Source organism: Pseudophryne corroboree, chromosome 8 (genome assembly GCF_028390025.1).
Source record: "Pseudophryne corroboree isolate aPseCor3 chromosome 8, aPseCor3.hap2, whole genome shotgun sequence".
Classification (NCBI taxonomy): domain Eukaryota; kingdom Metazoa; phylum Chordata; class Amphibia; order Anura; family Myobatrachidae; genus Pseudophryne; species Pseudophryne corroboree.
In genome coordinates this window covers 395,972,056-395,985,237 of record NC_086451.1, presented here as the reverse complement: position 1 = coordinate 395,985,237, position 13,182 = coordinate 395,972,056, and the positions used below count along the sequence as shown (strand labels likewise).

The 13,182-nt window shown below is 42.3% G+C and overlaps 1 protein-coding gene across 5 annotated transcripts in view; it reads left to right on the top strand.

Annotated features, from left to right (window-relative positions):
- LOC134947851 (zinc finger protein 618-like) overlaps positions 1–13,182 on the top strand; it is a 107,709-nt gene that overhangs the window by 76,868 nt on the left and 17,659 nt on the right. For 2 of the 5 annotated variants that reach the window (XR_010182816.1, XR_010182819.1), the window contains exons 2-3: positions 2,687–2,982; positions 3,353–3,463. Coding sequence is in view for 1 of the 5 variants with exons in the window: in XM_063935702.1 (XP_063791772.1) it covers positions 3,353–3,439 (87 nt within the window). In the remaining 4 variants the exon portion in view is untranslated. Of the gene's footprint in view, positions 1–2,686; positions 2,983–3,352; positions 3,507–13,182 lie in introns of all 5 variants that reach the window. The other 3 variants (XR_010182817.1, XM_063935702.1, XR_010182818.1) reach the window with 2 other exon arrangements.

Genomic DNA, 13,182 nt, shown 5'->3' with positions numbered 1-13,182 from the left:
GGTAAAAACCTGCAATTAATAGGGGCCAGTTTGTAGCATTTTGTTCCATAATTTGTATCAATAAATTGTGTGTGTGCAGATACAACTCCATTTTCCCACTCCTAGATGGGCCAGGTGTTTGTGTCGGCCACTTGTGTCACTTAGCTTAGTCACACAGCGACCTTGGTGCGCCTCTTTTTTTCTTTGCATCATGTGCCGTTTGGGGACAATTTTTTTGAAGTACCATCCTGTCTGACACTGCAGTGCCACTCCTAGATGGGCCAGGTGTTTGTGTTGGCCACTTGTGTCGCTTAGCTTAGTCACACAGCGACCTTGGTGCGCCTCTTTTTTTCTTTGCATCATGTGCTGTTTGGGGACAATTTTTTTGAAGTGCCATCCTGCCTGACACTGCAGTGCCACTCCTAGATGGGCCAGGTGTTTGTGTCGGTCACTTGTGTCGCTTAGCTTAGCCATCCAGCGACCTCAGTGCAAATTTTAGGACTAAAAATAATATTTTGAGGTGTGAGGTTTTCAGAATAGACTGAAAATGAGTGTAAATTATGGTTATTGAGGTTAATAATACCATGGGATCAAAATGACCACCAAATTCTATGATTTAAGCGGTTTTTGAGGGTTTTTTGTAAAAAAACACCCGAATCCGAAACACACCCGAATCCGACAAAAAATGTACAGGGAGGTTTTGGCAAAACGTGGCCGAATCCAAAACATGGCCGCGGAACTGAATCCAAAACCAAAACACAAAATCCGAAAAAATTCCGGTGCACATCACTAATCACAACACATCTTTTCTTACATTTGATGCCAGGATATTTTAGTAGCAGCAGAGAGGCACGTCTTAAGGTGGGTACACACTGGCCGATATATCGGCCGTTCTCTTGAACGACTGATGTATCACAGGTCTGTCGGCCAGTGTGTATGGCCGATATGTCTGTGAAGTCCGTCGTTCACAGACATATCGCGTCGGCCCCGCAGCACAGCCAACAGACAATATATATATGCCGATATATTGGCGCGTCGCTGTGTGTGTACGGGCGGTCTGCCGATCGCCCTTACACATGCTACGGCAGCTGGCGATGAATGACAGCTGAACTGTGCGCGCGTGTGTACATGCCCACCTAGTTCATCACGTCAGTCTCCGACAGATCGGCCAGTGTGTATGCTCAACACACTGCCTGATCCGTCCATAGATATATCTGCCGATCAATTGATCGGCAGATATGTCTATCAGTGTGTACCCACCTTTGGTGTTGTGCTCACTGTTTCTGATCCAGCAAGAAACAAAGATGAAGTGTTTATATAAAAATTCTGCATATTAAGCTGTGTGAGTGGATTATTCTTCTCCTGCAAGGACATAAACGAGAAAGAGAAAAAAATGCGTGCCACAATCAATTTTGCAGTCATTATAGAAGATAGGATATAATAGTGGAGATGTACTAATCCTTACAAAGTGACAAACTTCACAGTAATAAAGTACCAACCAACCAGCTCCTAACTGCCATGTTACAGACTGTGTTTGAAAAATGACAGTTAGTAGCAATTTATCACTTTTGAAGGTTTAGTACATCTGGCCCAATATAATCAATTTTTGCATAACACAGTTCTTAGTTGACCACTTTTAAATTGTCACTATGGTCATGGACACATACTGTAAGTGCATGCATTTGTGGGCAAAGGTACAGCTTTAAGGTAATATATTTCTAACATGCCACGTTTACTGCCTTACAAGATCATATCTCTCAACTGTCCGGATTTTCGCAGGATAGTCCCATTTTTTTTGTACTGTCCCGCTGTCCCACCCACAGGCCACAGTGACCCGTGGTAGGTGGGGCAGTTGGGATGCTCATTTCACTCACTGCCCTGCTTAGCAGAGCAACGTGAATAGACGCTGTGCACATGCACACAGCGTCTATTTATGGGAATCAGAAGGACTGGGGGCATGGCCAGCAGTTCACAGAGCACTAGGCATGCCCCCTCTGTGTCGAAAACAGGGGTATGGCATGTGATCGCTGCACTCCTGGGAAGCCACGCCCCATTTTTGGCCACGTGTGGTTTCGCTGCACATAAGGAGCCTGCATTCAGTGGCAAACGCAGGATTTCTAAAGTGGGGTTTCCGAATGCAATCCACAATCTCCCAATCTGCAGAACATGGAATACAGCATTAATATTTAATTCTATAGATGGTCTATAGTATGGGCTGTATCAAACATATTTAAATAATAAAAATAAATGGTCAGGAAAAGGTTAAACATACTATAATAAATAAAAATACAAATATAATAGAACCAGTACTTAAGTTTCTAAGCACACATTCTCCCACCTCATGGTAAGGCACCTGTCTCTTCTTTCTGGTAGCTACTCTTTGGTCAAGGTCACTGATTGAGGACTCACACACACTGCAATTTGGTAGAAGAAGCTGCTACCACTGGGCACTTGCAACTATGCTCTGTCCCTTAAACTGCATGATGTGGTGGTTACTCTAGTAATCATATTATATACCATTGCTATTGTTGGCATAATCTGAGCCACATGCCAAGAGGGGGGGTTTCCTGGCACCCGGAACCCCCACACCCCCATGTTTGCTTATGGCATTGCTGCATGACGATGCTGGGAGGTAAGCAAGATGGTTGTGGTTTGCCTTTTTATTATGCTCTTTTTTTATTCCTAGTTCTGCCAACTCTGTTTTCAGATGACACAGCTGCTGTAGGCATTTCGATTTGTATGATTGTGGAGCATCTCCCATTTGAATTAAAGTCAGCTTGGCCCATAATAAGAGGTGGCATCCACACAAATCCGTTTCACTTGGATCAATTATTGAGAAAGGTTCTGTGGAACCGAAACGCGTTGTTTTTGGACTGAGGAGAAGCACATGTGAACTGGAAGTGAATCCATGCTGATAATTCTTCTGCGGTGGTGCTAGGCTAATTCAGCCCAGGACCACACCAGCTTATTCTATAAGCTAGCCCACCGCACCACAGTAAAAGGGTGAGAGCACTTTTTGTGGTTTATAAAGAAAAACAGCACAAGTCACTTCTTTGGATTGTCCATGGTCACCATGCACTTTCAGTATTCACGTATTGTATGTTTTTAACAATAAATATTTAACAATAAATATTTACATGTGTTTTTATATCTATTGTTATTGAGTTACTATTTATTATCGAAAGGATTAAGTCCCCCGTCAGGGATATAGAACCCCGCCATTGGGGGCTCTCACACATCCCTACGGATTTAGCGCCAGTGACACTTTGTTCACCATTTTTCTCTTTATGCTACATTTAGAACAGTGTGTCTGGGCAGCTCTTTTTGTTTCACTGCGCAATTCTGGTATTGTATTAATTTTTTTTTTTTTTAGGGGGATCATCTTAGCCAACGCAGTCTGTCGTCAGTTACCAACACGTCTGGCCCATATCTAGCGAAGGGTCAGTGGTCCTTATACTGACAAATTATCTAGCAGCCATAAGAGGTGAGCACAGCCTGATTCCGGTCTCATCATACAACTAGACCAGGTAATAGTACGGTGGGGCGCCACACGTACCTGCTCTATAAAACAAGTACTTTACAGTCCTCTTTATACAACTGTATGAACTGTTATCCTATATACAAAAAGCATATTTGTCACAGACCTGAATACCAGAGGGACTTTTCAAAAACTATTAACATATTTCCATGTGGATTCCAGAGACTGGTTATTTATAAAGTTATTTACCATACTCATTGTGCAACAATGGAGATGTTTATTTAGCTGAGACAGTTTCGAGATACTGCATATGATACAGTGTTTGTGTTCGTATTTGGACACTTTTTTATGTTACATTTTTTTCCTTTCAATAAAAATTGTATACTGTGCACAGTCAATTTTTAAACAGTGTTTTATTTGTTATTTATATATAAAAACTTTTATGTGCAGCATTGATTGGTGTATCTGTTTTGACACTCAGTGGCTTGTATTTGCATTTTTAATCAATTATTCAATTAGGGTTTATTCAATCTTCTGTTTAATCCCGGGCGCAGCTGTATTTTTTCCTTTTTCTACTAATTTACAAACATACAGAAGTTTGTCTACAGCAGTGAACGGGAGGAACAGAGATGTGAATAAACATATCTACATTTATACAGAAATATATTGATATTTTTCATAAAATTAGCCCTAGGTTTTTTCCTTTTTTCTCTATTTACAGTGGTGGTGTCCTCTGATGCCATATGTCCAGTGCTGCTGTATAAGTCCAGTCCATTGCAGTGGTGCTGTGTTGGGCTGCATCAGTCCAGTTGGGCCGTATATGTCCAGTGGTACTGCCGAATATGTCCAGTGATCCTGCCGTATAGGTCCAGTGATCCTGCCGTATATGGCTATTGATACTGCCGTATATGGCCAGCGGTACTGCCGTATAAGTTCAGTGATCCTGCCTTATAATTCCAGTGATACTGCTGTATAATTACAGTGATCCTGCCGTATAATTCCAGTGATACTGCCGTATAAATCCAGTGATCCTGACGTATATGTCCATTGATACTGACGTATATGTCCAGCGGTACTGCCGTATACTGTATGTCCAGCGGTACTGCCATATAAATCCAGTGATCCTGTCGTATAATTTCAATGGTACTGGTGTATATATCCAGTGATCCTGCCATATATATCCATTGATACTTCCGTATATGTCCAGCGGTACTGCCGTATAAATCCACTGATCCTGCCCTATAAGTCCAGTGATCCTGCCGTATAATTCCAGTGATCCTGCCGTATAATTCCAGTGATCCTGCCGTATAATTGCAGTGATCCTGCCCTTTAAATCCAGCAATCCTGCCGTATAAATCCAGTGATCCTGCCGTATAATTCCACTGGTACTGGCATATACGTCCAGTGGTCCTGCCATATATGTCCATTGATACTGCCATATATGTCCAGCGGTACTGTCATATAAATCCAGTGATCCTGCCATATATGTCCATTGATACTGCCGTATATATAAGTGGTACTGCCATATAAATCCAGTGATCCTGCCGTATAAGTCCAGTGATCCTGCCGTATAATTCCACTGATCCAGCCGTATAAATCCAGTGATCCTACCGTATAATTCCAGTGATCCAGCCGTATAAATCCAGTGATCCTGCCGTATAATTCCAGTTATCCTGCCGTTTAATTGCAGTGATCCTGCCGTACAGGGCTGTCTTTTTGTATGGGATCAATGGGCTCTTGCCCAAGGGCCCCAGGAGTATAAGGGCCCTAGGCTGATAGCTGAAGGTCCCCTCTTTCCAGGGGTACCAGATTTTTGAAAATCGGCCCTGGGGAACCGGAGATATCCGACTTCAAAGCAGTGGTCCCCATCCAAGCCTGTAAATTTTTTTCCCCCAGCCAGATATCTCGGGGTCTTTGTGACTTAGAGTTTTTCTGAGGGTATACTCCAAAAGCTGGGACTCTACCCTTTCAGTGGACATTGGTAGCTTGTCTCTACTATGCCCAGAGCCAGATATATCAGCCTTCAAGCAGCTGGTCCCTGCTCCAGCTCCACACACCTAATATGCAGTTTTATATTTTTGTTGGTGTATTGTTCTGGTTCCTGAAGTCTGATCCCGAAGTTCCCAGCACCTCCTGAAAGGTGGGACTCTCTAGTTTTTTTTATCCCATTAAAGCTAAGAAATCTATTTCCAGGAATTGGAGATATCTGCAGTAAAGCAAGCTGCCCTGACCCCGGAAAAAGATGAATATTAAGCCCACTCCACTATCCACCCCTCCCCTGTGTATTAAACACCCCCTAACACCCTGGAAGTCATGTACCAGGTCCCCTTCATTCAGCACAATGTCCCCTTCTACAGTTTAGTGTTCTCCTTCCTGCCCAATTTGTGCAGTAAAGGGGAAATTAGCAGAAATTATTTCTCCAGGTCCTACATGCTGAGCAAAAGATAGAACCCCCCTACCCCCCGCGGAACATCAAAGCTGCCGCTGATAGCACCCACCGCCCCTACGGCTTATGGGTGGGTAGGAGCCCCAGTGCATTGCTGTGCCCAGGGGCCTACACTGCTGTTAAGACAGCTCTGCTGCCGTATAAATCCAGTGATCCTGCAGTATAATTCTAGTGATCCAGCCGTATAATTCCAGTGGTGCTGGCGTATAAATCCAGTGATCCTGCCGTATATGTCCATTGATACTGCCGTATATGTCCAGCGGTACTGCTGTATAAATCCAGTGATCCTGCCATATAAGTCCAGTGATCCTGCCGTATAATTCCAGTGATCCTGCCGTATTATTCCAGTGATCCTGCCGTATTATTCCAGTGATCCTGCCGTATAATTCCAGTGGTACTGGCATATACGTCCAGTGGTCCTGCCGTATATGTCCATTGATACTGCCATTTATGTCCAGCGGTACTGCCATATAAATCCAGTGATCCTGCCATATATGGTGGTCATTCCGAGTTGTTCGCTATTTTTTTCGTTCACACAAGGTATGAGCAAAATTGCGAACATGTTGCAAAATTGCGAATATCCGCCCCTAACTTATCATTGCTAATTCGTATGCAGTATTACACAAAGTGGGCGTACGCCAAATGACATCGCAACAATGCGAAACCCTTGCATTAACACATACTTCATCGTAAAAATACTAAGTTTTAGTAGATTTACACATCCATCTTAAAAGTGCACACTTTTGCGGACAAACGCACCACAATGGTTTTTTTTTTCCTATTAAGTGGAATTACACCTTTCTGTTAAAAGTCCACAAGCCCTCCTCAATTACGAATCCAATTAGTGTGAGGAATTGTAATGTTCATGAACAATTAAGTCTTTTAAAAATACCTGAGGAACACTTTGTAGGCATAATTGTCCTGCAACATTTAATTTTTAAAAATATAAATATAGATGTTTGAAATGTGCCTGGTCTAATTTTTTATAATGTTTTTTTTTGGTGTAGAGTTTAATTTTGTGAATGAAGGTGTTTGCATGTTTATTTAGACAATAACAACCTATTTTTTTTTTACAACATACGTTAGATGTGTGAAATGTTTAAGGTAATAAATGTCTGATAGGCAATCTACTGTTCCTTTATTGCATTAATAAACACAACACCCGCTTAACTTGAAATATGATTATTTTTATTTTTTTTTATTAAATCAGAAAATATTAAATGTTTCAACAAAAAAATCAAGAACATTTTTTAAGCTGCTCCACACAAGCCAGCAAGGCTAGCAGATTTTGCTACATGGTGGCCAGAATGCCCCCAAAAGTTGTGGGATCTCCAACTGCAAGATCTGTAATTAAGAGGCAACATAAACATTACTAACTTACTCACATTACCTATTCTACAAGCAAGGAACAAACCACACTTTAATGCAGGCCTGTCTAAACTGCGGCCCTCCAGCTGTTGTGAAACTACATATACCAGCATGCCTTGACACAGTTTTGGGGTCCGAGAATGCAAAAGCTGTGTCAGGGCATGCTGGGATGTGTAGTTTCTCAACAGCTGGAGGGCCGCAGTTTGGACTGGCCTGCTTTAATGGCAAAGTTACTACATCATGGCTGTTTTACTGAAAAATCATTAGCAGAACAACACACAAGCCTGCTCAGCATTTTTTTTTTTTTGGCTTTGAAAAGTATACCAGACCATGGGATACATTTACTACTATGTGAGTTCTATTTAAGATGGAACGTTGACCATAGCAAACAATCCAAATTAAGAATATTATCTTGTAGAAGTGCTTAAAAAAAACAAGTATAATCTTATTGGTTGCTATGGGCAACATCCCATGTTAAAGCGAACTACCATCTTAGTAAATGTTACACCATGTTTGCATTCATTCACATCTGGAGTGATGAGAATTCAATTTTTGGGGGGTTGGCCCTGCATCATCACGCTGCATATCCACATCTTCAGAAGGACAACATATCCTAGCATACCCACACTCCCTGAAAGCCGCCCTTACTAAATAAGGTCAAACAGGTTTGGATAAATCCAATAAGCATTTTGTGAGTGTAACTTTCACACCACAAATCATTATGTCTTTAGGCTGGCTAACAAAGTGAAGCATGTGATTTGAAAGTGCAAACATTATGAATACACAGGCACAAGTGTAAAAGACTAACAACATACTAAACTCCACTCAGATATAAATGTTACCCAGAAAACCTAGCACATATAAACACTGTTGTCCTAGCAACCCTGTCGACCTAATGAGTGTCGACCTAGAGTGGTCACACAATACATTGCACACATAAACACTGTACATATAATGAGACTCTCAAAAATGTAAATGCAACATCTAGACCATGAAGAAGAACACAAACATTTTTCCTTGGTCCAAGATTTCCAACAGTACAACACTGCATGTTTTGTCATTGTAAGTGTAAGTAGGTAATCATTAATTTTAAAATGTTAAAACACTTACTTTCTTCAGCCACACGAGGACTCCCCGAAGCTTCCACTGGTGCTTCTTGTGCCCATTCACTGGGTGGGGAAGGCGGCTGGATGGGGGAAGGTGGCTGGATGGGGGAAGGAAGAGGGATTGGGGAAGGAGGCTGGATGGGGGAGGGAGGAGGGATTGGGGACATCATTTCAGAGGGTGGGTCTGATTGAGAGGGTGAGGGGGGCGGAGAGAGTGTTTGGGCAATAGAGGGTGAAGGGAGCTGAGAAGGGGACTGGGAAGGAGAAGGAGAAGGGGACTGGGAAGGAGAGGGGGTCTGAGAAGGAGAATGAGAAGGGGGCTGAGAAGGAGAAGGAGAGGGGGCCTGAGAAGGGGACTGGGAAGGAGAAGGTGAAGGGGACTGGGAAGGAGAAGGAGAAGGGACTGGGAAGGAGAGGGGGACTGGGAAGGAGAATGAGAAGGGGGCTGAGAAGGAGAAGGAGAGGGGGCCTGAGAAGGGGACTGGGAAGGAGAAGGTGAAGGGGACTGGGAAGGAGAAGGAGAAGGGACTGGGAAGGAGAGGGGGACTGGGAAGGAGAATGAGAAGGGGGCTGAGAAGGAGAAGGAGAGGGGACCTGAGAAGGGGACTGGGAAGGAGAAGGGGACTGGGAAGGAGAAGGGGACTGGGAAGGAGAGGGGGCCTGAGAGGGAGAATGAGAAGGGGGCTGAGAAGGAGAAGGAGAGGGGGTCTGAGAAGGAGAAGGGGAGGGGGGCTGGGAAGGGGACTGGGAAGGGGAGGGGGGCTGAGAAGGGGACTGGTCTGGGCTCCTTGCAGCAGGTTGCCATTGTGGTGGTCCTAGAATGACATATGTATTATATTTGGTGTTGCATGACAAATTTAATAAACACCATTTGTCAATTACACTGTTCTGTCCCATGTAAAAGACACAGGGGTAACATTATTTTGTTTGGCTAATTTATAATCTGGTGATATTGTCCATAGCGACCAATATGATTATACGTAACATTTTTTAAGCTCATTATAGAATCTATTCGATTGACTCATATTGATTGGCATAGGCAACATCACCAGATTTAAAATCAACCCACCTTATTAAATTTACACCACTGAGCAAGTTATTTGGTACAGTTTACAGCCTGTGTAGCAATTCTGTACAACAACATGCACTTGTTTAGAATCACTCTGCTACAGTCAGTACTGCTTGCCCTAACCACACACACTGTCATGTTTATTAAACTAGTTCAGTCAGTGTGGCAATTTAGACACTATCACTTAGTGTAAATTTGAAAAATGTATGCTAATAATATTACTTAGTGTAAATTTGCACAGTTTATGCTAATAATCTCTGTGTTATGTAATGTATTTAACTTACTGCGTCCACGCAGTTGCCGGATTTGCTGGCGGAGCTCCGCCAACAGTTTCGGCGTCCACCTGTGGAGATTACTCCATCTCCTCTCCAGTTGCTGCGGACGCACTTTACCCGATTTGGGACAAAGCGCCCTACGCGGCCTACACTGCGGTCCATCACCGCCACCAACACGCGGAGCTCACGCCAGGTGAACGGTGCAGCACGCATCATGGCAATGGCATTTTCCATATTTGGGCATATATTTATAGTGTGTGTTGGCATGTGATTGGTGGAAAATCTATGCTGTCATCTAAATAAACTTTATTGATGTGTGCATTGAATAAACTTTATTGCTGTCTGCAGTGCTGTGAAGAGCAGAGGGGTTAGTTCGCTATAGCGGAAATTCGCAGTCGCGGAAGAGCATGATAATAAACGAACCTATTCTCACAATTACACACACACACACACACACACACACACTTTTACTTACATTTTTTAGTCAATCTGTGTACTCACCACATTTTGTCTGAATAATCAGCTGCAAAGTCACAAAGTTTACAACATTTAGGATCATATGTTGTGTTTTTGTTTTTGGAAACAGGATTAGAAAAAAAACAGTAATTACAAAAATGTAACCACTTAAAAATATTTAACAAATAAAATAAACATTGTAAGGTTAACATGTTTGAATATTTACAGAAACAACTAATAATATTCACACACAAAAAAAAATACACAATGAGCTTTCAATAGCTACCTAAATGACATCAGAGCAAAATGACCATAAACAGACAGTGACTTTGTGTTTTTTAAAAATAATTTCATAAAAATCACTATACCTGAAATATTCGTGCACAAAGCGTGCCCTTACTTCGTTTCCCCTCCGGGAAACACTCTCGCCACCGACTCTCTGCCCAACCCCTGGCTCCTCATCTGGCAATTCCTCTGTGTGAGGAAGCTCAACGCGACTCCTTACAGCGATGTTATGTAGAATTGCGCACAGGACCACAATTGTACTTACCATCTCTGGCGAATACATGATGTCGCCACCAGTGCGGTGGAGCACACGAAAGCGCCCTTTAAGTACACCAATCGTGCGCTCCACCAGCTGTCTACTGGCAGTAAGCGCGGAGTTAAATGCCGTCTGTGGTCCTGGCCTGGGCTTACTGTAAGGAGTCATGAGCCAGGGCGTGCAAGGATATCCACAGTCTCCGGTTTAATGAGAAGACAAGAAAAAATTAGAATGTCAAATGTTAAAATATTATTGTAAGTAAATAAATAAAAACACTCACCCAATAACCACATGTCTTGTCCTTCCATCGATCTTAATCTGTGCCATATCCCTGATTGTCTAATGACATGGGCATCATGGGAGTTCCCCGGGAACTTAGCATTCAGGGACAGGATCTGGAGGGATGGCCCACAAACAATCATTACATTCAGAGAATGAAACAGTTTCCTGTTTCTATAAATTTCTTCATTATGTCTTGGTGGTACAATAGCTACATGTGTGCCATCCACAACCCCAATAACATGTGGGAAGCAACTACCACCTTCCTCAAATTGCCACTTCACCACATCTAGGGCCCCAACATCCAAAGGCATAGCAATAAATTGCTTAACGCGCTTAATAAAAGCCTGGCTGACATGCCGCAGGACCTTACTGAACTGGCCCTGCGACATGCCAACCAGATCGCCCACAACATGCTGGTATGAACCAGTGGCCACAAAATATAACACAGCAAGGAATTGTGTCAATGCTGGTATTGCTGTAGGATACCTAATGGATTGTTCTAGATCACTCTCTATTATGGAGAGAGTGTCTAGGATTAGATGAGGTGGCAGCCTGTAACTGCGCAAAACCACATCATCAGACATCCCAAAAAGGAGGACACGGGTACGGAAAATTGGTGGCCTAGCACGCCTCCGTTGCCTTGGTTGATGAGAAGCCGGTTGCGGTTGGAGGGCTTGCAGCGGTTGGGGTGGGAGTGGTTCCTTGGGTTGGGGTGGGAGGGCTTCAGCTGCCACATAAATGGACATCACCAACTTAAAATGAAGGTAAGAATCATTTATCAAAATTTTTAATTATAAACACATATTGTCAGCCATAATCAAAGTCAAAGTGTATGGGTGTTAACTTACTGCAGGAGCATACGACATTTCTTCACGAATAAAATACGGGTCCAAAACACAAAATTTGAAACAAAAAAAAAAAACCTTTAGCTAATTATTTCTAACATAGGTTAACATCACAAATCAAAAAGTATTTTAGATTTCAAACATACCTATATAATAACTGCCACAATATATATTCAAACAACTAAGTATGAATAATGTAAATTAGTTTTATAATTATAAAAAAAACATTAAAAAAGGGGGTCCTTTAGTAGCTAATACAGCAAAGAACAGCCCTACTTTGACAAAAATAAATGCTTTGTAAACCAAGAAATAACACCTACTAGATAGATAAATAGCCAAAAAATAAATAAAAAACACACTTGCTACAAACACACTCTAGGACACACAGGTATAGGCTACTTACCTGCTCAATAAATGAAATGTAAAATGGTTTTGAAAAAAAGGGGGAAAAAACAGGCTACTTGGCCAAAAGCAAAATCTGGATCAGAAATCCAACAATGAGACACCTACAAGACACACTGAAGGAGTCTAAGAGATCATAAAGACAATTACAAAAAAACAGCAGCACACACAGGTAAAGGCTACTTACCTGCTCAATAAATGAAGTGTAAAATTGGTTTGAAAAAAGGGGAAAAAAACAGCCTACTTGGCCAAAAGCAAAATCTGGATCAGAAATCCAACAATGAGACACCTACAAGAGACACAGAAGGAGTCTAATAAATACAAAAAACTGAGTGAACAATATAACATACACACTGTAAAGTACAGGTAAAAAAACAAAAAACAGATATCCTCCAAAATACATAAACCCAGTTCCATTGCACCACCATACATACTTGGCTTGATAATAAAACTAATGTAGGAATACTCAAAAGAAACTTAGCAAAAAAAACACACTACGCTATACAAAATGTTAAAAGCGAATAAACGGACATCTGTCTGCAAGACAATGCAAAAATAACTTACTCTGCAAAGTTGTACCAAAGACGACCACCTTCGATGAGAACACACAGCAGCTTTATTCATCATACACCCACTCACACAGGCTGCAAACCAGGCTCTTAAATAAGCAGTACAATCAATCACACAATTAGCATAATTTACACCTGTGTGAATTTACGCTACTTACGTAGCTATAAATACCTACACACCTGTGCGTGCAGACATGTCATTAGCAACATGGCTACTCGTGAGGATTTAGCAGCAGAGATGGACCGCGTGCAGCGGCAGCAGGCCACATTGACACAAAGACAAATCGCATTGCGTCGGCAAATGCTGGAATCCGCCTCTGCGGAATCTGAAGAAGCAGGACCCAGTACTAGAGACATTCCAGCTTC